This window comes from Eleutherodactylus coqui, chromosome 11, assembly GCF_035609145.1.
Source record: "Eleutherodactylus coqui strain aEleCoq1 chromosome 11, aEleCoq1.hap1, whole genome shotgun sequence".
Lineage (NCBI taxonomy): Eukaryota > Metazoa > Chordata > Amphibia > Anura > Eleutherodactylidae > Eleutherodactylus > Eleutherodactylus coqui.
Genome location: NC_089847.1, coordinates 132,518,256 through 132,542,806, shown reverse-complemented (window position 1 = coordinate 132,542,806; position 24,551 = coordinate 132,518,256). Strand labels below are relative to the sequence as shown.

Sequence of the window (24,551 nt, the reverse complement as noted above, 5' to 3'; positions counted from 1 at the left end):
GGTCTGGGGTCCTACAGTGTGCGGTCCTATGGTCTGGGGTCCTACAGTGTGCGGTCCTATGGTCTGGGGTCCTACAGTGTGCGGTCCTATGGTCTGGGGTCCTACAGTGTGCGGTCCTATGGTCTGGGGTCCTACAGTGTGCGGTCCTATGGTCTGGGGTCCTACAGTGTGCGGTCCTATGGTCTGGGGTCCTACAGTGTGCGGTCCTATGGTCTGGGGTCCTACAGTGTGCGGTCCTATGGTCTGGGGTCCTACACTGTGCGGTCCTATGGTCTGGGGTCCTACACTGTGCGGTCCTATGGTCTGGGGTCCTACACTGTGCGGTCCTATGGTCTGGGGTCTTACACTGTGCGGTCCTATGGTCTGGGGTCCTACACTGTGCGGTCCTATGGTCTGGGGTCCTACACTGTGCGGTCCTATGGTCTGGGGTCCTACACTGTGCGGTCCTATGGTCTGGGGTCCTACACTGTGCGGTCCTATGGTCTGGGGTCCTACACTGTGCGGTCCTATGGTCTGGGGTCCTACACTGTGCGGTCCTATGGTCTGGGGTCCTACACTGTGCGGTCCTATGGTCTGGGGTCCTACACTGTGCGGTCCTATGGTCTGGGGTCTTACACTGTGCGGTCCTATGGTCTGGGGTCCTACACTGTGCGGTCCTATGGTCTGGGGTCCTACACTGTGCGGTCCTATGGTCTGGGGTCCTACACTGTGCGGTCCTATGGTCTGGGGTCCTACACTGTGCGGTCCTATGGTCTGGGGTCCTTACATGCCTCCTAACCTTTGAAGAATGAAAAGAGAAATAATTTTTGTGGTGCACCACATGCACAGCGGCAATATATATATTTTCCATTTAAGCCATGGCCCTTTACGTTAACACATACCACTTGTGTCTTCACACATTAATACTGCCAGTTAGTGACCTTCTCACAGTAATAGTGCCCCTCAGTGACTCTCTATCAGTAATAGTACCCCTCAGTGACCTCCCTCACAGTAATAGTGCCCCTCAGTGCTCCCTCACAGTAATAGTGCCCCTCAGTGACCCCCTCACAGTAATAGTGCCCCTCAGTGATCCCCTCACAGTAATAGTGTCCCTCAGTGACCCCCTCACAGTAATAGTGTCCCTCAGTGACCCCCTCACAGTAATAGTGCCCCTCAGTGACTCTCTATCAGTAATAGTACCCCTCAGTGACTCCCTCACAGTAATAGTGCCCCTCATGCCCCCATCACAGTAATAGTGCCCCTTAGTGACCTCCTCACAGTAATAGTGTCCCTCAGCGACCTCCTCACAGTAATAGCACCCCTCAGTGACCTCCTCACTGTAATAGTACCCCTCAGTGACCTCCTCACAGTAATAGTACCCCTCAGTGACCGCCTCACAGTAATAGTGTCCCTCAGTGACCTCCTCACAGTAAGAGTGCCCCTCAGTGACCTCCTCACAGTAATAGTGTCCGTCAATGACCTCCTCACAGTAATAGTGTCCCACGGTGATCCCCTCACAGTAATAGTGCCCCTCAGTGACCTCTTCACAGTAATTGTGCCCATCAGTGACCTCCTCACAGTAATAGTGCCCCTCAGTGACCTCCTCACAGTAATAGTGCCCCTCAGTGACCTCCTCACAGTAATAGTGCCCCTCAGTGACCTCCTCACAGTAATAGTGCCCCTCAGTGACCTCCTCACAGTAATAGTGCCCCTCAGTGACCTCCTCACAGTAATAGTGCCCCTCAGTGACCTCCTCACAGTAATAGTGCCCCTCAGTGACCTCCTCACAGTAACAGTGTCCATCAGTGACCTCCTCACAGTAATAGTGCCCCTCAGTGACCTCCTCACAGTAACAGTGTCCATCAGTGACCTCCTCACAGTAATAGTGCCCCTCAGTGACCTCCTCACAGTAAGTGTCCCTCAGTGACCTCCTCACAGTAATAGTGCCCCTCAGTGACCTCCTCACAGTAATAGTGCCCCTCAGTGACCCCCTCACAGTAGTAGTGCCCCTCAGTGACCCCCTCACAAAAGTAGTGCCCCTCAGTGACCTTCTCACAGTAATAGTACCCCTCAGTGACCTTCTCACAGTAATAGTACCCCTCAGTGACCCCCGCACAGTAGTAGTGCCCCTCAGTGACCTTCTCCCAGTAAAAGTGCCCCTCAGTGACCTCCTCACAGTAGTAGTGCCCCTCAGTGAACCCCTCACAGTAGTAGTGCCCCTCAGTGACCTCCTTACAGTAATAGTGCACCTCAGTGACCTTCTCACAGTAATAGTGCCCCTCAGTGACCTCCTCACAGTAACAGTGTCCATCAGGGACCTCCTCACAGTAAGTGTCCATCAGTGACCTCCTCACAGTAAGTGTCCATCAGTGACCTCCTCACAGTAAGTGTCCATCAGTGACCTCACAGTAATAGTGCCCTTCAGTGACCTCCTCACAGTAAGTGTCCCTCAGTGACCTCCTCACAGTAAGTGTCCATCAGTGACCTCCTCACAGTAATAGTGCCCCTCAGTGACCTCCTCACAGTAATAGTGCAACTCAGTGACCCCCTCTCAGTAGTAGTGCCCCTCAGTGACCCCCTCACAAAAGTAGTGCCCCTCAGTGACCTTCTCACAGTAATAGTACCCCTCAGTGACCCCCTCACAGTAGTAGTGCCCCTCAGTGAACCCCTCACAGTAGTAGTGCCCCTCAGTGAACCCCTCACAGTAGTAGTGCCCCTCAGTGACCTTCTCACAGTAATAGTACCCCTCAGTGACCCCCTCACAGTAGTAGTGCCCCTCAGTGACCCCCTCACAAAAGTAGTGCCCCTCAGTGACCTTCTCACAATAATAGTGCCCCTCAGTGACCTCCTCACAGTAATAGTGCAACTCAGTGACCCCCTCACAGTAGTAGTGCCCCTCAGTGACCCCCTCACAAAAGTAGTGCCCCTCAGTGACCCCCTCACAGTAATAGTGCCCCTCAGTGACCCCCTCACAGTAATAGTGCCCCTCAGTGACCCCCTCACAGTAATAGTGCCCCTCAGTGACCCCCTCACAGTAATAGTGCCCCTCAGTGACCTCCTTACAGTAATAGTGCCCCTCAGTGACCTTCTCACAGTAATAGTGCCCCTCAGTGACCTCCTCACAGTAATAGTGCCCCTCAGTGAACCCCTCACAGTAGTAGTGCCCCTCAGTGAACCCCTCACAGTAGTAGTGCCCCTCAGTGACCTCCTCACAGTAATAGTGCCCCTCAGTGACCTTCTAACAGTAATAGTGCCTCTCAGTGACCCCCTCACAGTAATAGTGCCCCTCAGTGACCTTCTCACAGTAAAAGTGCCCCTCAGTGACCTCCTCACAGTAATAGTGCCCCTCAGTGACCTCCTCACAGTAGTAGTGCCCCTCAGTGACCTCCTCAAAGTAATAGTGCCCCTCAGTGGCCACCCTCACAGTTAGTGTCCATCAGTGACCTCCTCACAGTAATAGTGCCCCTCAGTGACCTCCTCACAGTAATAATGTCCCTCAGTGACCTCCTCACAGTAATAGTGCCCCTTAGTGACCCCATCACAGTAATACTGTCCCTCAGTGACCTCCTCACAGTAATAGTGCCCCTCAGTGACCTCCTCACAGTAATAGTGCCCCTCAGTGACCTCCTCACAGTAACAGTGCCCCTCAGTGACCTCCTCACAGTAATAATGTCCCTCAGTGACCTCCTCACAGTAATAATGCCCCTCAGTGACCTCCTCACAGTAATAGTACCCCTCAGTGACCTCCTCACAGTAGTAGTGCCCCTCAGTGACCTCCTCAAAGTAATAGTGCCCCTCAGTGGCCCCCCTCACAGTAAGTGTCCATCAGTGACCTCCTCACAGTAATAGTGCCCCTCAGTGACCTCCTCACAGTAATAATGTCCCTCAGTGATCTCCTCACAGTAATAGTGCCCCTTAGTGACCCCATCACAGTAATAATGTCCCTCAGTGACCTCCTCACAGTAATAGTGCCCCTCAGTGACCTCCTCACAGTAATAGTGCCCCTCAGTGACCTCCTCACAGTAACAGTGTCCATCAGTGACCTCCTCACAGTAATAGTGCCCCTCAGTGACCTCCTCACAGTAATAATGTCCCTCAGTGACCTCCTCACAGTAATAGTGCCCCTCAGTGACCTCCTCACAGTAATAGTGCCCCTCAGTGACCTCCTCACAGTAATAGTGCCCCTCAGTGATCCCATCACAGTAATAGTGCCCCTCAGTGACCTCCTCACAGTAATAGTGCCCCTCAGTGACCCCCACACATTAATAGTGCCCCTCAGTGACCCCCTTACAGTAATAGTGCCCCTCAGTGACCTCCTCACAGTAATAGTACCCCTCAGTGACCCCCTCACAGTAATAATGTCCCTCAGTGACCTCCTCACAGTAATAGTGCCCCTCAGTGACCTCCTCACAGTAATAGTGCCCCTCAGTGACCTCCTCACAGTAATAGTGCCCCTCAGTGACCTCCTCACAGTAATAGTGCCCCTTAGTGACCTCCTCACAGTAATAGTGCAGCTCAGTGACCTCCTCACAGTAATAGTGCCCCTCAGTGACCTTCTCACAGTAATAGTGCCCCTCTGTGACCTTCTCACAGTAATAGTGCCCCTCTGTGACCTCCTCACAGTAATAGTGCCCCTCAGTGACCTCCTCACAGTAATAGTGCCCCTCAGTGACCTCCTCACAGTAATAATGTCCCTCAGTGACCTCCTCACAGTAATAGTGTCCCTCAGTGACCTCCTCACAGTAATAGTGCCCCTCAGTGACCTCCTCATGGTAATAACATTACTTTTCTATATTTTTCACTGCTCTCACCACATTTGTATAAAGTGGGTGGGGCTTGTTGGGAGGGTAGGGGTCTGCCCGCAACCCATCAAAGTCACTATAATTTATGCCAGAAACTGATGTAAATTATAGGGAAATCTACGGCAGATTTTACCTGCCATAGAGTTCAGAAAGTGACGCGCAAAATAGCAGATAGAGATGGGAGCTCTTCCATTTGCATCCAGTCTTCACTGACAACAATGGAAAAGAAAAGAAAAGTGCAGGACTATTTTCTGTCCGGTTTCCGTATTTTAATGGATAAAACTAAACCATATTGAACAGATCGCAGCAGACCTCCCCACTGCCACCATGAAAAAAATGGGAACCTGACAGAACGGGCGCAAACCGAGAGCCCTAAAAACTGCAGTGAAATCAGTGGGAACGCTTGTTTCCGTTTTCCTGGCCCTCTGACAGAACAGAAGAGCGGAAACCCCGAAGCAGATGTGACGACTGAACGGCGGTATTATGGGGCACTATGGAGGGTAGGAATTGTTCTGGGCACCCTGCGCTCTAAGTGGCACGGTTCTGGGCACAGTGATAGAAGTAAGAGGTGTAGAATGAAAGGATATGTGAGAATCCGCCGCCCTGTGTACGGTCCTCTGCCGGTACCCGTCCCTCTGCCAGTACCCGTCCCTCCGCCAGAACCCGTCCCTCCGCTAGAACCCGTCCCTCCGCCAGAACCCGTCCCTCCGCCAGTACCCATCCCTCTGCCAGTACCCGTCCCTCTGCCAGTACCCATCCCTCTGCCGGTACCCGTCCCTCTGCCAGTACCCGTCCCTCCGCCAGAACCCGTCCCTCCGCTAGAACCCGTCCCTCTGCCAGTACCCGTCCCTCCGCCAGTACCCATCCCTCTGCCAGTACCCATCCCTCTGCCAGTACCCATCCCTCTGCCAGTACCCGTCCCTCTGCCAGTACCCGTCCCTCCGCCAGAACCCGTCCCTCCGCTAGAACCCGTCCCTCTGCCAGTACCCATCCCTCCGCCAGTACCCATCCCTCCGCCAGTACCCATCCCTCTGCCAGTACCCGTCCCTCCGCCAGTACCCGTCCCTCCGCCAGAACCCGTCCTTCCGCCAGTACCCGTCCCTCTGCCAGTACCCGTCCCTCTGCCCCATCTCCAGCCGGGAGGCGCAGGATTTATGGGTTCCCATAGTAACCGGAGGACGTGATGAGGCTTCTGCTTGACCCGTAATCGCTCCGTTTACCCTGTTACTTGGGGACTTTAATCAGCCGCTAATTCCCCCCCCATCCGATTAAATCTCCATAAATGACGGACTATTAATAGTTCCCATAAATAAGGAAACATTGTTCCTGTCGGAACGCCACTCTTCTGCGCTCGCTGCCAGACACATGCCATTTTTTTCCTCTTTTGCTTGTTTTACATTTCAGCCTTGTGTCGGGCAGGGAAGGCGCTTCATTGTGACTATATTAGGTATGTGGAGCGGCCAGATAGGAGGAACGCTCAGCGATGTGGAAGGGACAGAGGGTGAAGAGGTGACTGCAACACAGGCAGCCTATGGGCCGCAATAACGCCTGCCTCCTATAGGGGGCACCCAAAGACAAGGCTCAACTAGCACGCATGACATCCTTGTAAAGGGAATTTAAAATGTTGTGTAAACAATTCATACCCTGGTCGGAAAAAAAAGAGATTTGCCATGATTGCGCCAAAGTATTCAAAGGCGCCTCAATAAATTTGGCAAAGTTTGGACTGTTTGAAGTCAAATCCACAGGAACATTTAGACCATAATCTGTCTTTAGTAGTAGTATACCTTTCTAAAAGTAAGCCACGCCCTCTTTGCACCGCGCTCGCCGCACGCTGTGAAAAAGGGAAATTTTCGTACAGTTTTGGCTCACAAGATGATCTGCACCAATTTCAGTGCAATTTATGCCCAAGCGGTCGCAGATACACGGACGACCTCCCCACTTTGTCTTTCAATTTCTCATCCCTTTAAAAAAAAAAAAAAAAGTGACACATTAATCAACATTGTGCGACATTTAATACGTTTTTGTCGTATTTTGAGCTGGAGAAGGGGAAAAACATCAGAAATTTGCATCACAAGTTCCCTCTACTGACCCAATCAAATGAAGGGGGCAAATACTTTCCTACATGCTGTAAATCAATAATTACTGTTAATTGCACTAATAACCCTTTCTCTGTACAGGACCCGATCCGTACCCCAACGTCTTCCCTGTAGCTGCAACCTCACTGCAGGTAACTGACAACACACTGAACGGAATATATGGAACATGGTCATGTCTGTCTGTCTCTTTCACCTATCCAAGTTAGAGGCGGTACAACAGGGTACTAGAGCCTCCAAGCCTGCCCGTATCACATGTTGTATCCAAGCTAGAGGTGGTACAACAGGGTACTAGAGCCTCCATGCCTGCCCGTATCACATCTTGTATCCAAGCTAGAGGTGGTACAACAGGGTACTAGAGCCTCCATGCCTGCCCGTATCACATCTTGTATCCAAGCTAGAGGTGGTACAACAGGGTACTAGAGCCTCCATGCCCACCTGCATCACATCTTGTATCCAAGCTAGAGGTGGTACAACAGGGTACTAGAGCCTCCATGCCCACCTGCATCACATCTTGTATCCAGGCTAGAGGCGTTACAACAGGGTACTAGAGCCTCCATGCCTGCCCGTATCACATCTTGTATCCAAGCTAGAGGCAGTACAACAGGGTACTAGAGCCTTTATGCCTGTCCGTATCACATCTTGTATCCAAGCTAGAGGTGGTACAACAGGGTACTAGAGCCTCCATGCCCACCTGCATCACATCTTGTATCCAAGCTAGAGGCGTTACAACAGGGTACTAGAGCCTCCATGCCTGCCCGTATCACATCTTGTATCCAAGTTAGAGGCGGTACAACAGGGTACTAGAGCCTCCAAGCCTGCCCGTATCACATGTTGTATCCAAGCTAGAGGTGGTACAACAGGGTACTAGAGCCTCCATGCCTGCCCGTATCACATCTTGTATCCAAGCTAGAGGTGGTACAACAGGGTACTAGAGCCTCCATGCCTGCCCGTATCACATCTTGTATCCAAGCTAGAGGTGGTACAACAGGGTACTAGAGCCTCCATGCCCACCTGCATCACATCTTGTATCCAAGCTAGAGGCGTTACAACAGGGTACTAGAGCCTCCATGCCTGCCCGTATCACATCTTGTATCCAAGCTAGAGGCAGTACAACAGGGTACTAGAGCCTTTATGCCTGTCCGTATCACATCTTGTATCCAAGCTAGAGGTGGTACAACAGGGTACTAGAGCCTCCATGCCCACCTGCATCACATCTTGTATCCAAGCTAGAGGCGTTACAACAGGGTACTAGAGCCTCCATGCCTGCCCGTATCACATCTTGTATCCAAGCTAGAGGCAGTACAACAGGGTACTAGAGCCTTTATGCCTGTCCGTATCACATCTTGTATCCAAGCTAGAGGCGGTACAACAGGGTACTAGAGCATCCATGCCCGTCCGTATCACATCTTGTATCCAAGCTAGAGACAGTACAACAGGGTACTAGAGCCTCCATGCCTGTTCGTATCACATCTTGTATCCAAGCTAGAGACAGTACAACAGGGTACTAGAGCCTCCATGCCCGTCCGTATCACATCTTGTATCCAAGCTAGAGACAGTACAACAGGGTACTAGAGCCTCCATGCCTGTTCGTATCACATCTTGTATCCAAGCTAGAGACAGTACAACAGGGTACTAGAGCCTCCATGCCTGTTTGTATCACATCTTGTATCCAAGCTAGAGACAGTACAACAGGGTACTAGAGCCTCCATGCCTGTTCGTATCACATCTGGTATCCAAGCTAGAGGCGGTACAACAGGGTACTAGAGCCTCCATGCCCGCCCGTATCACATCTTGTATCCAAGCTGGAGGCAGTACAACAGGGTAGTAGAGCCTCCATGTCCGCCATATCACATCTTGTATCCAAGCTAGAGATGCTACAACAGGGTACTAGAGCCTCCATGTCCGCCATATCACATCTTGTATCCAAGCTAGAGGCGGTACAACAGGGTACTAGTGCCTCCATGCCCACCTGTATCACATCTTGTATCCAACCTAGAGGTGGTACAACAGGGTACTAGAGCCTTTATGCCTGTCCGTATCACATCTTTTATCCAAGCTAGAGGCGGTACAACAGGGTACTAGAGCCTCCATGCCCTCCCGTATCACATCTTGTATCCAAGCTAGAGGCGGTACAACAGGGTACTAGAGCCTCCATGCCCACCTGTATCACATCTTGTATCCAACCTAGAGGTGGTACAACAGGGTACTAGAGCCTTTATGCCTGTCCGTATCACATCTTGTATCCAAGCTAGAGGCGGTACAACAGGGTACTAGAGCCTCCATGCCCCCCGTATCACATCTTGTATCCAAGCTAGAGGCGGTACAACAGGGTACTAGAGCCTTCATGCCCACCTATATCACATCTTGTATCCAAGCTAGAGGCAGTACAACAGGGTACTAGAGCCTCCATGTCCGCCATATTACATCTTGTATCCAAGCTAGAGGCGGTACAACAGGGTACTAGAGGCTCCATGCCTGGATGTATCACATCTTGTATCCAAGCTAGAGGCGGTACAACAGGGTACTAGAGCCTCCATGCCCTCCCGTATCACATCTTGTATCCAAGCTAGAGGCGGTACAACAGGGTACTAGAGCCTTCATGCCCACCTATATCACATCTTGTATCCAAGCTAGAGGCAGTACAACAGGGTACTAGAGCCTCCATGTCCGCCATATCACATCTTGTATCCAAGCTAGAGGCGGTACAACAGGGTACTAGAGCTTCCATGCCCACCTGTATCACATCTTGTATCCAAGCTAGAGGTGGTACAACAGGGTACTAGAGCCTTTATGCCTGTCCGTATCACATCTTGTATCCAAGCTAGAGGCGGTACAACAGGGTACTAGAGCCTCCATGCCCTCCCGTATCACATGTGCTATCCAAGCTAGAGGCAGTACAACAGGGTACTAGAGCCTCCATGTCCGCCATATCACATCTTGTATCCAAGCTAGAGGCGGTACAGAAGGGTACTAGAGCCTCCATGCCTGCCTGTATCACATCTTGTATCCAAGCTAGAGGCAGTACAACAGGGTACTAGAGCCTCCATGTCCGCCATATCACATCTTGTATCCAAGCTAGAGGCGGTACAACAGGGTACTAGAGCCTCCATGCCCCCCCCCCCCCCCATATCACATCTTGTATCCAAGCTAGAGGCGGTACAACAGGGTACTAGAGCCTTAATGCCTGCCCGTATCACATCTTGTATCCAAGCTACAGGCGGTACAACAGGGTACTAGAGCCTCCAAGCCTGCCCGTATCACATGTTGTATCCAAGCTAGAGGTGGTACAACAGGGTACTAGAGCCTCCATGCCTGCCCGTATCACATCTTGTATCCAAGCTAGAGGTGGTACAACAGGGTACTAGAGCCTCCATGCCTGCCCGTATCACATCTTGTATCCAAGCTAGAGGTGGTACAACAGGGTACTAGAGCCTCCATGCCCACCTGCATCACATCTTGTATCCAAGCTAGAGGCGTTACAACAGGGTACTAGAGCCTCCATGCCTGCCCGTATCACATCTTGTATCCAAGCTAGAGGCAGTACAACAGGGTACTAGAGCCTCCATGCCTGCCCGTATCACATCTTGTATCCAAGCTAGAGGCGGTACAACAGGGTACTAGAGCCTTTATGCCTGTTCGTATCACATCTTGCATCCAAGCTAGAGGCGGTACAACAGGGTACTAGAGCCTCCATGCCTGCCCGTATCACATCTTGTATCCAAGCTAGAGGTGGTACAACAGGGTACTAGAGCCTCCATGGCCCCCCCCCCCCATATCATATCTTGTATCCAAGCTAGAGGCGGTACAACAGGGTACTAGAGCCTCCATGGCTGCGTGTATCACATCTTGTATCCAAGCTAGAGGCGGTACAACAGGGTACTAGTGCCTCCATGGCTGCCTGTATCACATCTTGTATCCAAGCTAGAGGCGGTACAACAGGGTACTAGAGCCTTCCTACAAGGGGTCGGTCCTCCACAATAAATGACATTTATTCACTTACTTAGATACAACGTTACAGTCACAGAGAAAGTTTCCTCCATCCGATAACTTCTAGGGGAGGGATTGGTTTGACGAGTGCGATATTGGTGCAATTTCCTTAGACCGAGGGTGAATGTACACGGTGGGGGGGGGGGGTGAATGCATCAAAATCCTCGGGGCTCACTGGAGATTTTGGTGCAGAATTATGTTAATTTCAATTCCGCATTAAATGCTCATGTCAGCAGTCCTGAGTTTGGTGGACATATTACACAGGTGTTGCGGAATATTCCGTCCTGTATGAAAGGCCCTTTAGGGTATCTGCGGTCCGGCTCGGACACTCGTCTGCATTACCAGTGTATGGCTGCAGAAGAGGAGACGCACAAATTTGGACTTTGGGGTCCTCATTGTTGATAATAATGGGGGTCTCAGAGGTCAAGCTGCCACCTATCATGGGTTATTTTAGATCACCCCTATAAAACATGGCCGCGTAGTTATAAATCCCCTTATTATAAGATCCAACATTCAGTTAGCCCCTTCTACATGCAGACCCCCCCTTCCCCCGGTCTCCTCACTGCTACTGTATATCTTCTCATCATTTCCATTCTTCTAGAATACAACAAAGGGATTAACGGATCGGAAGCAGAGCGACCAGAGGAAGATCTCCCAAGGCCGGCTCACCCCGCGCCCGCACAGCCTTACAGCTGCCTCCAAGGAGACCCTTTACGAACAGAAGGAAAACTTTGACCCCCTCAAACACACGAGCGGCACACACAAAGCCCCGGGCCCCGACGTCCCTAAACCTTCTCTCATCAAGACCAGGATTAGTCCTGAGCACGAGTTCCAGAAGTCCATCCTGAAGAGGCCGGGTGACCCACCGCCGGGTGTTCCTAGTGCGGCTTTGCATGTCCCAGGGTCCCCTCTATTTCCTGTTGACTCCAAGTTTGTTTCCCAGTTGGATCATCTGACGGATGGGACCCGGCCCCCGCTCCATAGGGCCCTCTCCTGGGACAGCGTGGAACCAGAGCAGAGAAATAAGTCCAGCTTAGAGTTGCCGGGAACGGACTTTGCTTCTAGTACTGATAAATGTAACAATAAACTGTCCAAATTCACCGGGCTGAAGGATTTCCATATTCAACCAGTGCGACTGCAGAAGCTGACCAAGCTGAGGGAGGTAAGTGACCGCCAGATGTGCACCTCTAGGGTCAGCAACCCCCTTAAAGCGCTCCTCCAGTCTGATGGAAATAAAGGTTATTCATTGTATGGTGAAAAGTTCTGTAACTTTCTGATAGCCACTGAGGGGGCGGGGTTATCTGGTAGCTACTGAGGGGGCGGGGTTATCTAATAGCCACTGAGGGGCTGGGTTAGGTAATAGGCACTGAGGGGCGGGGTTAGCTAATAGCCACTGAGGGGGCGGGGTTATCTAATAGCCACTGAGGGGGCGGGGTTATCTAATAGCTACTGAGGGGCGGGGTTAGCTAATAGGCGCTGAGGGGCGGGGTTAGCTGATAGGCGCTGAGGGACAGGATTATCTGATAGCCGCTGAGGGGCGGGGTTAGCTGATAGCCGCTGAGGGGCGGGGTTAGCTAATAGCCACTGAGGGGCGGGGTTAGCTAATAGCCACTGAGGGGTGGGGTTATCTAATAGCCACTGAGGAGCGTGGTTATCTAATAGCCACTGAGGGGCGGGGTTAGCTAATAGCCACTGAGGGGCGGGGTTATCTGATAGCCGCTGAGGGGTGGGGTTATCTAGTAGACAGTGGGGGGTTGTAATGCAAAAGTTGCCGTAAAAGCATTACAAAGATTGGCACAAGCTTCATTTGTGCAAAAATTTGCTAATTTTTTAAATTTTATCTGCTCATGCCAGTTTTAAGAAAAGGGGCGTGGCTTGTTGGGAGGCAACCTCGCCACCCTGGACCAATAGATCTATGTGACACTGGCGTAAATTATACCAGCTGGTAAAACAAGTATGTTTATTTTTAATGACTGACGGCAGGCCTCCCGCTGCATCAACAGGGATCGATCAGATTGCCAAACTCCAATGTTAACCCATTACATGCTGTGATTACTGTAGATTGAAGCTCTGTGATGTCATCAGTCCACCGCGATGTAATTGCGGAGGGCCAATGTATTGTCATAGCAACTTTACCCCAGACAATGGGTCGGCCATGACCTATGATTGCTAATTATAGTGATGATACATTGCAGTAGAAAGGCACTGCAGTGTATTATAATCAAAGCTTCACAGGGATATAAAAGAAGAAATTGTAATAAAAACTTTTTGTGCACTTTTCCGTTTTCATTTATTTATTTTTTTACCTCCAATCCACGTTTGCTGTTGTCGGATCCATAACGACCTTACAGTCAGTTAAACACACTATTTATTAGACACGCCAAAAACCGTAAAAAACGGAACCAAAATGCTTCTTTTTCTGCCACCTACAATATGCAATAAAAGTGATCAAAAAGATATATGTAGCCCAAAGTGGTACAAATTAAAGCTCGTTATGCAAAAAATAAGCCCCTCCCCGAGATCCATCAATTAAAATAAAAAAGTTATAGGACTTGGAGTGCAGCAAAACAAAAAAAAAAAATTTACAAAAATTGTGCAAAAGTTTGCAGTGCACTGCACATCTCACTGCTGCCCTCCGGAGGACATCTGGCTGCCGTATGCTTTACAAAAAAAGGAAAACCACCATTAATGCAGCGTTTTTCCTAAAATCACTATATGTGAATCCACAAACTTGTCAGACGATCGGGAAACTGAAATAAAGACAAATAGTAAATCTTTAGGCCGCCTGCAGAATTGTGGAATATACCCCAAAACGCAGTACAATGTAAGTGAATGGGATTTTAAAAAACGCAGAATAAATCCACAGCAGATGACGGTCGGGCGCGGCGGGTCCGCCCGTGGGAAAACAATAGATTGTTACTGCAGAAATCATTCATTGCGAGTCAATCCCACCACCAAATCCACACGTGGGTTATGGTCTATCGCTGGAGCACAAATTGGACTTTGCCTGGCGAATTATTCTGGTGGCCACTAGGGGGCGCTCCTCTCATATGATTCCGAGAGTAGATGGGGATAAATGGTGAGCTGCGCAGTGTTACACACGGATTCTAATGGACTTCATATCTGCGCACCCGCCAGCTCATTTAGAAAATACCAGTTGTTTTGCGTTGCAGTCAGAGCCCAACTGCTTCCTGTCAGTGAATGAAAACATTCTTGTCTGCATTGTGAAACTGAAAACCTTTACAGACCCAACACGTTTCACAGCTGAAGGTTTGCTGCAGTTGTATCTTTACAATCATCTGTGAACTAAACATCCGCAGACTGCTGCATGATACCAGCATGGATACATTGTAACAATCCGCAGAGATCCGTGCCGCTGATGTACCTACCCGCCGGCGCTCACTTCTGCGGTTGCTATTTCTGCTTACATTACATTGTTGGAGCAGAAAAATCAAAGTAACATGGAAATAAGCGTTTCTGTGTTTTCTCCATTGATTTGAATGGGTTTTCAAAAATACAGAAAGGTTTTTAGCGGAAACGCTTCCATTCTCTGAGATCAACGGGGAAAAAACAGAAGCGCTTATTTCCATTCGAATTCCACTTTTCTGCTCCAAAAACGTAACCGCCAGACAGAATTCCAGCGGAAATAGCCAATGCACTGTGAATGGCCCTGTGTCTCCACAGAGGATTTCCACATGCGAGTTCGGGCTGAGTCCGAGATAAAAATGGAAAAAAAATTCACAAATGTGATTTTTTTTTTTTACCCAAACCGATAGTCCAAGTTTGAAAAATTGCTGTTCAAGAATCATCCATTATGGGAGCGATCAAAAACCAGATTGCACTAGTATGGCATGTACGTGCGATCGTATATAATTACTGTTACTATGGGAACCACATGAAAAAAAGAACCAGCAAGGGCAGATCAGTTAAAAACGAAGGAAAATCGCTTCAAATCGCATGGAAAACAGTCCGTTTTTCACTTAGCGAAATCACACTCACCCGTGAATATCAGCCTGAGGATTGTCTACTCTGGATGGAATTGTAACAAACCCTCAGCTGTGAGATGTTTTTCGTTAGGACTACTTTCAGCCCGCAGATGTCGCAGGCAGCCGGGGGGCCCGTCCGGGAGCTCTTCAGCATTGCAAGGCTATGGTCACATGGCTGATTTATGCCGTAAAATATGACGTTGCATCCGCACGGATTTCTTGGCAAACCTGCATCCCAGTCATTTCAATGGGAATCTGCGCCGTAGTCTATATGGCGTTTTGGTGTTTTTTTTTCGCACACGGACTTCAAACTCGCATTGCTTCTTGACATGGAATCCATATCAGGAATTCTATAAGGTCTAACTATATATGTCCCATCATCATTTTGGGTCTTTAGTAGTTTTAAATCCACCTCTTGCCTCAGTAGAGGCTCAGGCTGCTCTGTCCTTCCTCCATGCTTTACCCTGCAGCTCTGCTTATTTAGATTGGCTGCCAAGTGTAAGCACAAGCTGATGGCGCACGGAGAGCTGATTGCTGTTCAGCCGGAAGAGATGATTATAGATAACAAGCAAGTAAGCTCAGTGAGGCCGAATTCATAGGGGGATAAAATTGCGCAATTTTCATGCAATAGGGCATGAAAATGCAGATTTATGAATCCCATGTTCTTCTATGGTTTCCTTCACATTTGCGATGTTTTCACTCATGCGATGTTGCGAGATTGTGGTAAAATTCGTGACCTGTTCTATCCTTCTGCGTTTTGCTCTTTTTTATCCCCCATGTTTCCCTACCTTCGTTTTATCGCATCGCAATGCTCAAACTTGCGATTTTCGTGCGATGCGTTTTTAACATAAGAAAGGCCTATTTTCGTTCTCGCAAGAAAGTCATGGTAAAATCGTGCAAGTTTTTGCAAGACGCTCAGACATCTCTTGAACAAAATTTGTGATTTTCTCGCAGCGCTATTTGTGCGAGACACAGAAATCTTGCGCAAATATGACCCCCATTCTTTTGAATGGGTTCATATACATTAGCAATGTTTTCCCGCATGATACTGCGATACGGGAAACACATCGCGCATGTTCTATCTAGCTGCAGGATCTCGCATCACAGAGTCATTGTTTTCAGTGGAGTCGGTGGCAGCAGCGTCGGCCCCAATGGGAGACCTCCGCGATCATCTGCCGCGGCTGTGGTGGATGGCGAGGGCGATTTAGGGCCGAGATTCATGGCCAAGTATCGCCCCTGCCCGTGTGAAGTTGGCCTAACGGGAAGAGCCCGGAGATGTGCGGCAATAGAGGAGCGGTACCCAGTGTGACACGTATGGCACGCGGCGACATGGAGGACGCGGCGACAGAACCTGCCAGGTCTAACGTAACTCCAATATGTAAACGAGAAGGAGCTGATTAATTAGACGTCAGTGCAGCGGTGCGGAGCCGGTATCTGCGCCAGAGGATCCTTTTCCCGGATACTTTCCTTCCTGAATTGATGCCAACAACTTGTATCGCCTGCTGCTGCCATGACAGGGGTGTAATGAGAGCCAATGGTATCATGAAGTGTGGCGCCACGTCTTCCTGGCATCTAGGGGTATAAGCTGCATACAAGACATGGCGTGATTGTGGGGAAGCTCCACAGCGATGGTGACTGATGCCCTCCCCCCGCAGTCACCAGCTTCACCCTCACCGCATTTAGTGTTATCTCATAGTTACTTCTTATCTTTGTGTTATTTTGTTTCTCCTCCTTCTTTCTCAAGCTTTAACCTTCGTGAGGTCATCATCATCTTCCATTGTATCATTCTCAACTCCCCCATACCCGGCATCACATGATCACCTCCCCCATACCCTGCATCACATGATCACCTCCCCCATACCCTGCATCACGTGATCACATCCCCCGTACCCTGAATCACATGATCACCTCCCCCATACCCGGCATCACATGATCACCTCCCCCATACCCGGCATCACATGATCACCTCCCCCATACCCGGCATCACATGATCACCTCCCCCATACCCTGCATCACGTGATCACCTCCCCCGAACCCTGCATCACATGATCACCTCCCCCGAACCCTGCATCACATGATCACCTCCCCCATACCCTCCATCACATGATCACCTCCCCCGAACCCTGCATCACATGATCACCTCCCCCATACCCTGCATCACATGATCACCTCCCCCATACCCTGCATCACATGATCACCTCCCCCATACCCTGCATCATATGATCACCTCCCCCATACCCTTCATCACATGATCACCTCCCCCATACCCTCCATCACGTGATCACCTCCCCCATACCCGGCATCACATGATCACCTCCCCCATACCCTCCATCACATGATCACCTCCCCCATACCCTGCATCACATGATCACCTCCCCCATACCCTCCATCACATGATCACCTCCCCCGAACCCTGCATCACATGATCACCTCCCCCATACCCTGCATCACATGATCACCTCCCCCATACCCTGCATCATATGATCACCTCCCCCATACCCTTCATCACGTGATCACCTCCCCCATACCCTGCATCACGTGAACACCTCCCCCATACCCTGCATCACATGATCACCTCCCCCATACCCTCCATCACGTGATCACCTCCCCCATATCCTCCATCACGTGATCACCTCCCCCATATCCTCCATCACATGTTCAGTCCCACCATACCCTCCATCATATCATCCTCCATCACATGATCAGCCCAACCATATAATAATCATCTTCATTTATATAGCGCCAACATCTTCCGCAGCGCCTACAATACAGGGGAGAACAAATACAAAGACCACTGCTACATGTAGTAATCAATTGATGGAAACAGTAGGAGTGTGGGTCCTGCTCCTACAAATAATGGGGTGATATAGAAGGTAAAGGGGCTGGAGATGTGCACAGTATGGCGGGGTGGAGATGTGCACGGTATGGCGGGGTGGAGATGTGCACGGTATGGCGGGATAGAGATGTTCTCGGTATGGCGGGGTGGAGATGTGCACGGTATGGCGGGATAGAGATGTGCTCGGTATGGCGGGGTGGAGATGTGCACGGTATGGCGGGGTGGAGATGTGCACGGTATGGCGGGGTGGAGATGTGCTCGGTATGGCGGGGTGGAGATGTGCACGGTATGGCGGGGTGGAGATGTGCACGGTATGGCGGGGTAGAGATGTGCACGGTATGGCGGGGTAGAGATGTGCTCGGTAGGGCGGGGTAGAGATGTGCTCGGTAGGGCGGGGTAGAGATGTGCTCGGTAGGGCGGGGTAGAGATGTGCTCGGTAGGGCGGGGTGGAGATGTGCACGGTATGGCGGGGTGGAGATGTGCACGGTATGGCGGGCTGGAGATGTGCACGGTATGGCGGGGTGGAGATGTGCACGGTATGGCGGGGTAGAGATGTGCTCGGTAGGGCGGGGTAGAGATGTGCTCGGTAGGGCGGGGTGGAGATGTGCGCGGTACGGCGGGGTGGAGATGTGCGCGGTACGGCGGGGTGGAGATGTGCGCGGTACGGCGGGGTGGAGATGTGCTCGGTAGGGCGGGGTAGAGATGTGCTCGGTAGGGCGGGGCGGAGATGTGCGCGGTATGGCGGGGCGGAGATGTGCGCGGTACGGCGGGGTGGAGAGTGTGGGATGCTATACACATAGACAATCGTCCATCATATCATCCTCGATCACATGATCAGCACCACCATTCCATTCTTAATATCCTCTTCATCCTCCATCACACTTTCCATCATATTATCAGCATGATGACTTCCTTATCCACTTTTATTCCGTCCTCAACATGCAGATTTTCAATACATTCCATAACCTCCTCACCACTGACTATATCATCTCCATCCTGCCCATCGATGTCCCATCATCTTCACCTTCCAATTACATCTACAACCTCCATCATCCTATCCTCGCCATCCTCTGTATTACCTTCACTTATCCCACCCTCACCCTTCCACATCCTATTTACCCCTCTTCACTGTCTTAAATCGCCCCTGATTCCATCCTTCCGCATTGCTTCATCACCTTCCCCTATGATGTCGTGTCATCTGTGATGATAGTTACATTTTCCAGTGTTCGGTTCTTGGTGTTCCTTCTCCCCCGACATCACCAGTACTTCAGGATACTAATGCAAGCGATGGCATACAATAATCTCGCGCCAAATTATTAATCACAACTATATTTCCTGTTCAGGAACATAAACTGATGAGAAGTCAGAACCTCACAGGACAGAAACTTCCAGATCTCAGCGAAGCAGCTGAGCAGGAAAGAGGTACGACACGGGACGTCTCCAATATGTTCTACCAATGAACTGGAAGAAAAAAACAGTAAGGCTTCTGGGACCGATATTACCAAATACAGGAAGGGAGGAAAGTCCACTGTCATTGATCATAACTGCACTAGGGAGAGGGCTAGCATATCCCACGTAATTCCTATGTGACCCGTGTTGCCCTTCAAACACAGCCAAGATGAGTTATAGAGTAATCTATGTTCAAGATTATACTATATAATACTGCCCCCCTACATACAAGAATAAAACTCCTATAATACTGCCTCCTATATGCAAGAATATAACTACTATAAACTGCCTCCTATGTACAAGAATATAACTACTATAATACTGCCCCCTATGTACAAGAATATAACTACTATAATACTGCCCCCTATGTACAAGAATATAACTACTATAATACTGCTCCCTATGTACAAGAATATAACTACTATAATACTGCCCCCTATGTATAAGACTATAACTACTATAATACTGCCCCCTATGTACAAGAATATAACTACTATAATACTGCCCCCTATATACAAGAATATAACTACTATAATACTGCCCCCTATGTACAAGCATATAACTACTACAATACTGCCCCCTATGTACAAGAATATACCTACTATAATACTGAACTCCTATGTACAAGAATATAACTACTATAATACTGTCCCCTATGTACAAGAATATAACTACTATAATACTGCCCCCTATGTACAAGAATATAACTACTATAATACTGCCCCCTATGTACAATAATATAACTACTATAATACTGCCCCTATGTACAAGAATATAACTACTATAATACTGCCCCCTATGTACAAGAATATAACTACTATAATACTGCCCCCTATATACAAGAATATAACTACTATAATACTGCCCCCTATGTACAAGCATATAACTACTACAATACTGCCCCCTATGTACAAGAATATACCTACTATAATACTGAACTCCTATGTACAAGAATAAAACTACTATAATACTGCCCCCTATGTACAGGAATATAACTACTATAATACTGCCTCCTATGTACAAGAATATAACTACTATAATACTGCCTCCTATGTACAAGAATATAACTACTATAATACTGCCCCCTATATACAAGAATATAACTACTATAATACTGCCCCCTATGTACAAGCATATAACTACTACAATACTGCCCCCTATGTACAAGAATATACCTACTATAATACTGCCCCCTATGTACAAGAATATAACTACTATAATACTGCCCCCTACATACAAGAATAAAACTCCTATAATACTGCCTCCTATGTGCAAGAATATAACTACTATAATACTGCCCCCTATGTACAAGAATATAACTACTATAATACTGCCCCCTATGTACAAGAATATAACTACTATAATACTGCTCCCTATGTACAAGAATATAACTACTATAATACTGCCCCCTATGTACAAGCATATAACTACTACAATACTGCCCCCTATGTACAAGAATATACCTACTATAATACTGCCCCCTATGTACAAGAATATAACTACTATAATACTGCCCCCTACATACAAGAATAAAACTCCTATAATACTGCCTCCTATGTGCAAGAATATAACTACTATAATACTGCCCCCTATGTACAAGAATATAACTACTATAATACTGCCCCCTATGTACAAGAATATAACTACTATAATACTGCTCCCTATGTACAAGAATATAACTACTATAATACTGCCCCCTATGTACAAGCATATAACTACTACAATACTGCCCCCTATGTACAAGAATATACCTACTATAATACTGAACTCCTATGTACAAGAATATAACTACTATAATACTGCCCCCTATGTACAGGAATATAACTACTATAATACTGCCCCCTATGTACATGAATATAACTACTATAATACTGCCTCCTATGTACAAGAATATAACTACTATAATACTGCCTCCTATGTACAAGAATATAACTACTATAATACTGCCCCCTATGTACAAGAATATAACTACTATAATACTGCCCCCTATGTACAAGAATATAACTACTATAATACTGCCCCCTATGTACAAGAATATAACTACTATAATACTGCACCCTATGTACAAGAATATAACTACTATAATACTGCCTCCTATGTACAAGAATATAACTACTATAATACTGCCCCCTATATACAAGAATATAACTACTATAATACTGCCCCCTATGTACAAGAATATAACTACTATAATACTGCCTCCTATGTACAAGAATATAACTACTATAATACTGCCGCTATGTACAAGAATATAGCTACTATAATACTGCCCCCTATGTACAAGAATATAACTACTATAATACTGCCCCCTATGTACAAGAATATAACTACTATAATACTGCCCCCTATGTACAAGAATATAACTACTATAATACTGCCCCCTATGTACAAGAATATAACTACTATAATACTGCACCCTATGTACAAGAATATAACTACTATAATACTGCCTCCTATGTACAAGAATATAACTACTATAATACTGCCCCCTATATACAAGAATATAACTACTATAATACTGCCCCCTATGTACAAGAATATAACTACTATAATACTGCCCCCTATGTACAAGAATATAACTACTATAATACTGCCGCTATGTACAAGAATATAGCTACTATAATACTGCCTCCTATGTACAAGAATATAACTACTATAATACTGCCCCCTATGTACAAGAATATAACTACTATAATACTGCCCCTATGTACAAGAATATAACTACTATAATAATGCTCCTATGTACAAGAATATAACTACTATAATACTGCCCCCTATGTACAAGAATATAACTACTATAATACTGCCCCCTATGTACAAGAATATAACTACTATAATACTGCCTCCTATGTACAAGAATTGAACTACTATAATACTGCCCCCTATGTACAAGAATATAACTACTATAATACAGCCCCCTATGTACAACAATATAACTACTATAATACTGCCCCCTATGTACAAGAATATAACTACTATAATACTGCCCCCTATGTACAAGAATATAACTACTATAATACTGCCCCCTATGTACAAGAATATAACTACTATAATACTGCCCCCTATGTACAAGAATATAACTACTATAATACTGCCCCCTATGTACAAGAATATAACTACTATAATACTGCCCCCTAGAGTTAGGAGTTTGGTTGTGAAGCAGGAGAATGTTTCCTGCGTATTTGCAGTATAACTTTTCATATATGTGGTGTTGATAAGTGACATGACCATGGTGGATGACCCAGCCTGTTCCCCGATGATAAGAAACCAGAGGTCTTGACAGATGTCTTATTCACATCCTGTAATTACCAGTTACTTAAAATTTTAGATCCGTCTTCCCCTTTTCGGGCTCTCAGCGGTTCAGACTCGGACTCCATGGAGGCAGCAGGTCCTCTCCTCATTTCTCTATGGCATATGATTGGGTATTGAGCTCTCTAGGGGATGTCCCAGTAACTACCTCTATTGTAGATATTCTATTCTCATGTCTGTAATCTCTAATTGCAGATAATTGGAAAGTGTGATAAACAACATTAAATATACTGAATGGCCCCTGTTATTGTAGGACCATCTCCTGTCCAATCTCTGTCTGCTGATGACGAAGACGATGGGAAGGGGGAAGCTGAATCCGATGTCATGCCAAATATCCCAGACATCTTGCTGAGGAAACTTCGTGTTCTCAAAGGCCTCCCAAACAGGTACAATCCACATTATTTTTGTTGAGAATTTAGCCACTGGGGCAGCGGTCCTTGTGGAAGATACTGAGCTGTACAGTGAAATATAGAAATCATCTGCATAAACAGCAAAGTCACTGATCCCAAATTACATCCTGTATTATACTCCAGAGCTGCACTCACTATTCTGCTGGTGGAGTCACTGTATACATACATTACTTATCCTCTACTGACCCTGAGTTACATCCTGTGTTATACTCCAGAGCTGCACTCACTATTCTGCTGGTGGAGTCACTGTGTACATACATTACTTATCCTGTACTGATCCTGAGTTACAGCCTGTATTATACTTCAGAGCTGCACTCACTATTCTGCTGGTGGAGTCACTGCTTACATACATTACTCATCCTGTACTGCTCCCGAGCTACATCCTGTATTATACCACAGAGCTGCACTCACTATTCTGCTGGTGGAGTCACTGTGTACATACATTACTTATCCTGTACTGATCCCGAGTTACATCCTGTATTATACTCCAGAGCTGCACTCACTATTCTGCTGGTGGAGTCACCGTGTACATACATTACTTATCCTGTACTGATCCCGAGTTACATCCTGCATTATACTCCAGAGCTGCACTCACTATTCTGCTGGTGGAGTCACTGTGTACATACATTACTTATCCTATACTGATCCTGAGTTACATCCTGTATTATACTGCAGAGCTGCACTCACTAGTTTGCTGGTGGAGTCACTGTGTACAGACATTACTTATCCTGTACTGATCCTGAGTTACATCCTGTATTATACCCCAGAGCTGCACTCACTATTCTGCTGGTGGAGTCACTGTGTACATACATTACTTATCCTGTACTGCTCCTGAGTTACATCCTGTATTATACTCCAGAGCTGCACTCCCTATTCTGCTGGTGGAGTCACTGTGTACATACATTACTTATCCTGTACTGACCCTTAGTTACATCCTGTATTATACTCCAGAGCTGCACTCACTATTCTGCTGGTGGAGTCACTGTGTACATACATTACTTATCCTGTACTGACCCTTAGTTACATCCTGTATTATACCCCAGAGCTGCACTCACTATTCTGCTGGTGGAGTCACTGTGTACATACATTACTTATCCTGTACTGACCCTTAGTTACATCCTGTATTATACGCCAGAGCTGCACTCACTATTCTGCTGGTGGAGTCACTGTGTACATACATTACTTATCCTGTACTGATCCTGAGTTACATCCTGTATATCTTTTATTATAAAAGTAAAAAACACAACAAAGACAAACTGTAACAATAATAACCATATAAAGCAATATAAGGCCCTTCCCCCACAGTCCGTGATCCATAAACAAAGTAAAATGTCCATATCCGGGTTTCCTCCCCGACGTACACACCCACACACATACACACTCTACATATAACACAATATACAACTATATACCTAAAATATAAAACTAAGGAAACTATAACTACATAAACCCTGTAAACTATACCTCCAGGTCCAGCCGTACCGCACTGCACCCACACAGAACAAAACTTAAGCAATAACATAAACAGCATAAATAACTGAAATAGCAACAGAAATAAGCAAATTCAAACAGAAAGACTGAGCCAAACTGGCATAAAACGAACTAAAAAAATTTTTTTTTTTTTTTTTTTTTTTTTTTGGGTCCCCAGTGCAGCTTGGGGGCCAAGCCTGCTCCATCAGTCCGTGCCCAGAGTTCTT

The 24,551-nt window shown here is 47.5% G+C and overlaps 1 protein-coding gene across 2 annotated transcripts in view; it reads left to right on the top strand.

Moving 5' to 3' along the window:
- Window positions 1-24,551, top strand: part of IRAG1 (inositol 1,4,5-triphosphate receptor associated 1) — a 125,351-nt gene that overhangs the window by 64,172 nt on the left and 36,628 nt on the right. For both annotated transcript variants that reach the window (XM_066583545.1, XM_066583544.1), the window contains 4 exons: window positions 6,959-7,008; window positions 11,466-12,026; window positions 19,030-19,108; window positions 22,698-22,830. In XM_066583545.1, coding sequence (XP_066439642.1) covers window positions 6,959-7,008; window positions 11,466-12,026; window positions 19,030-19,108; window positions 22,698-22,830 — 823 coding nt within the window. The remainder of the gene's footprint in view (window positions 1-6,958; window positions 7,009-11,465; window positions 12,027-19,029; window positions 19,109-22,697; window positions 22,831-24,551) is intronic.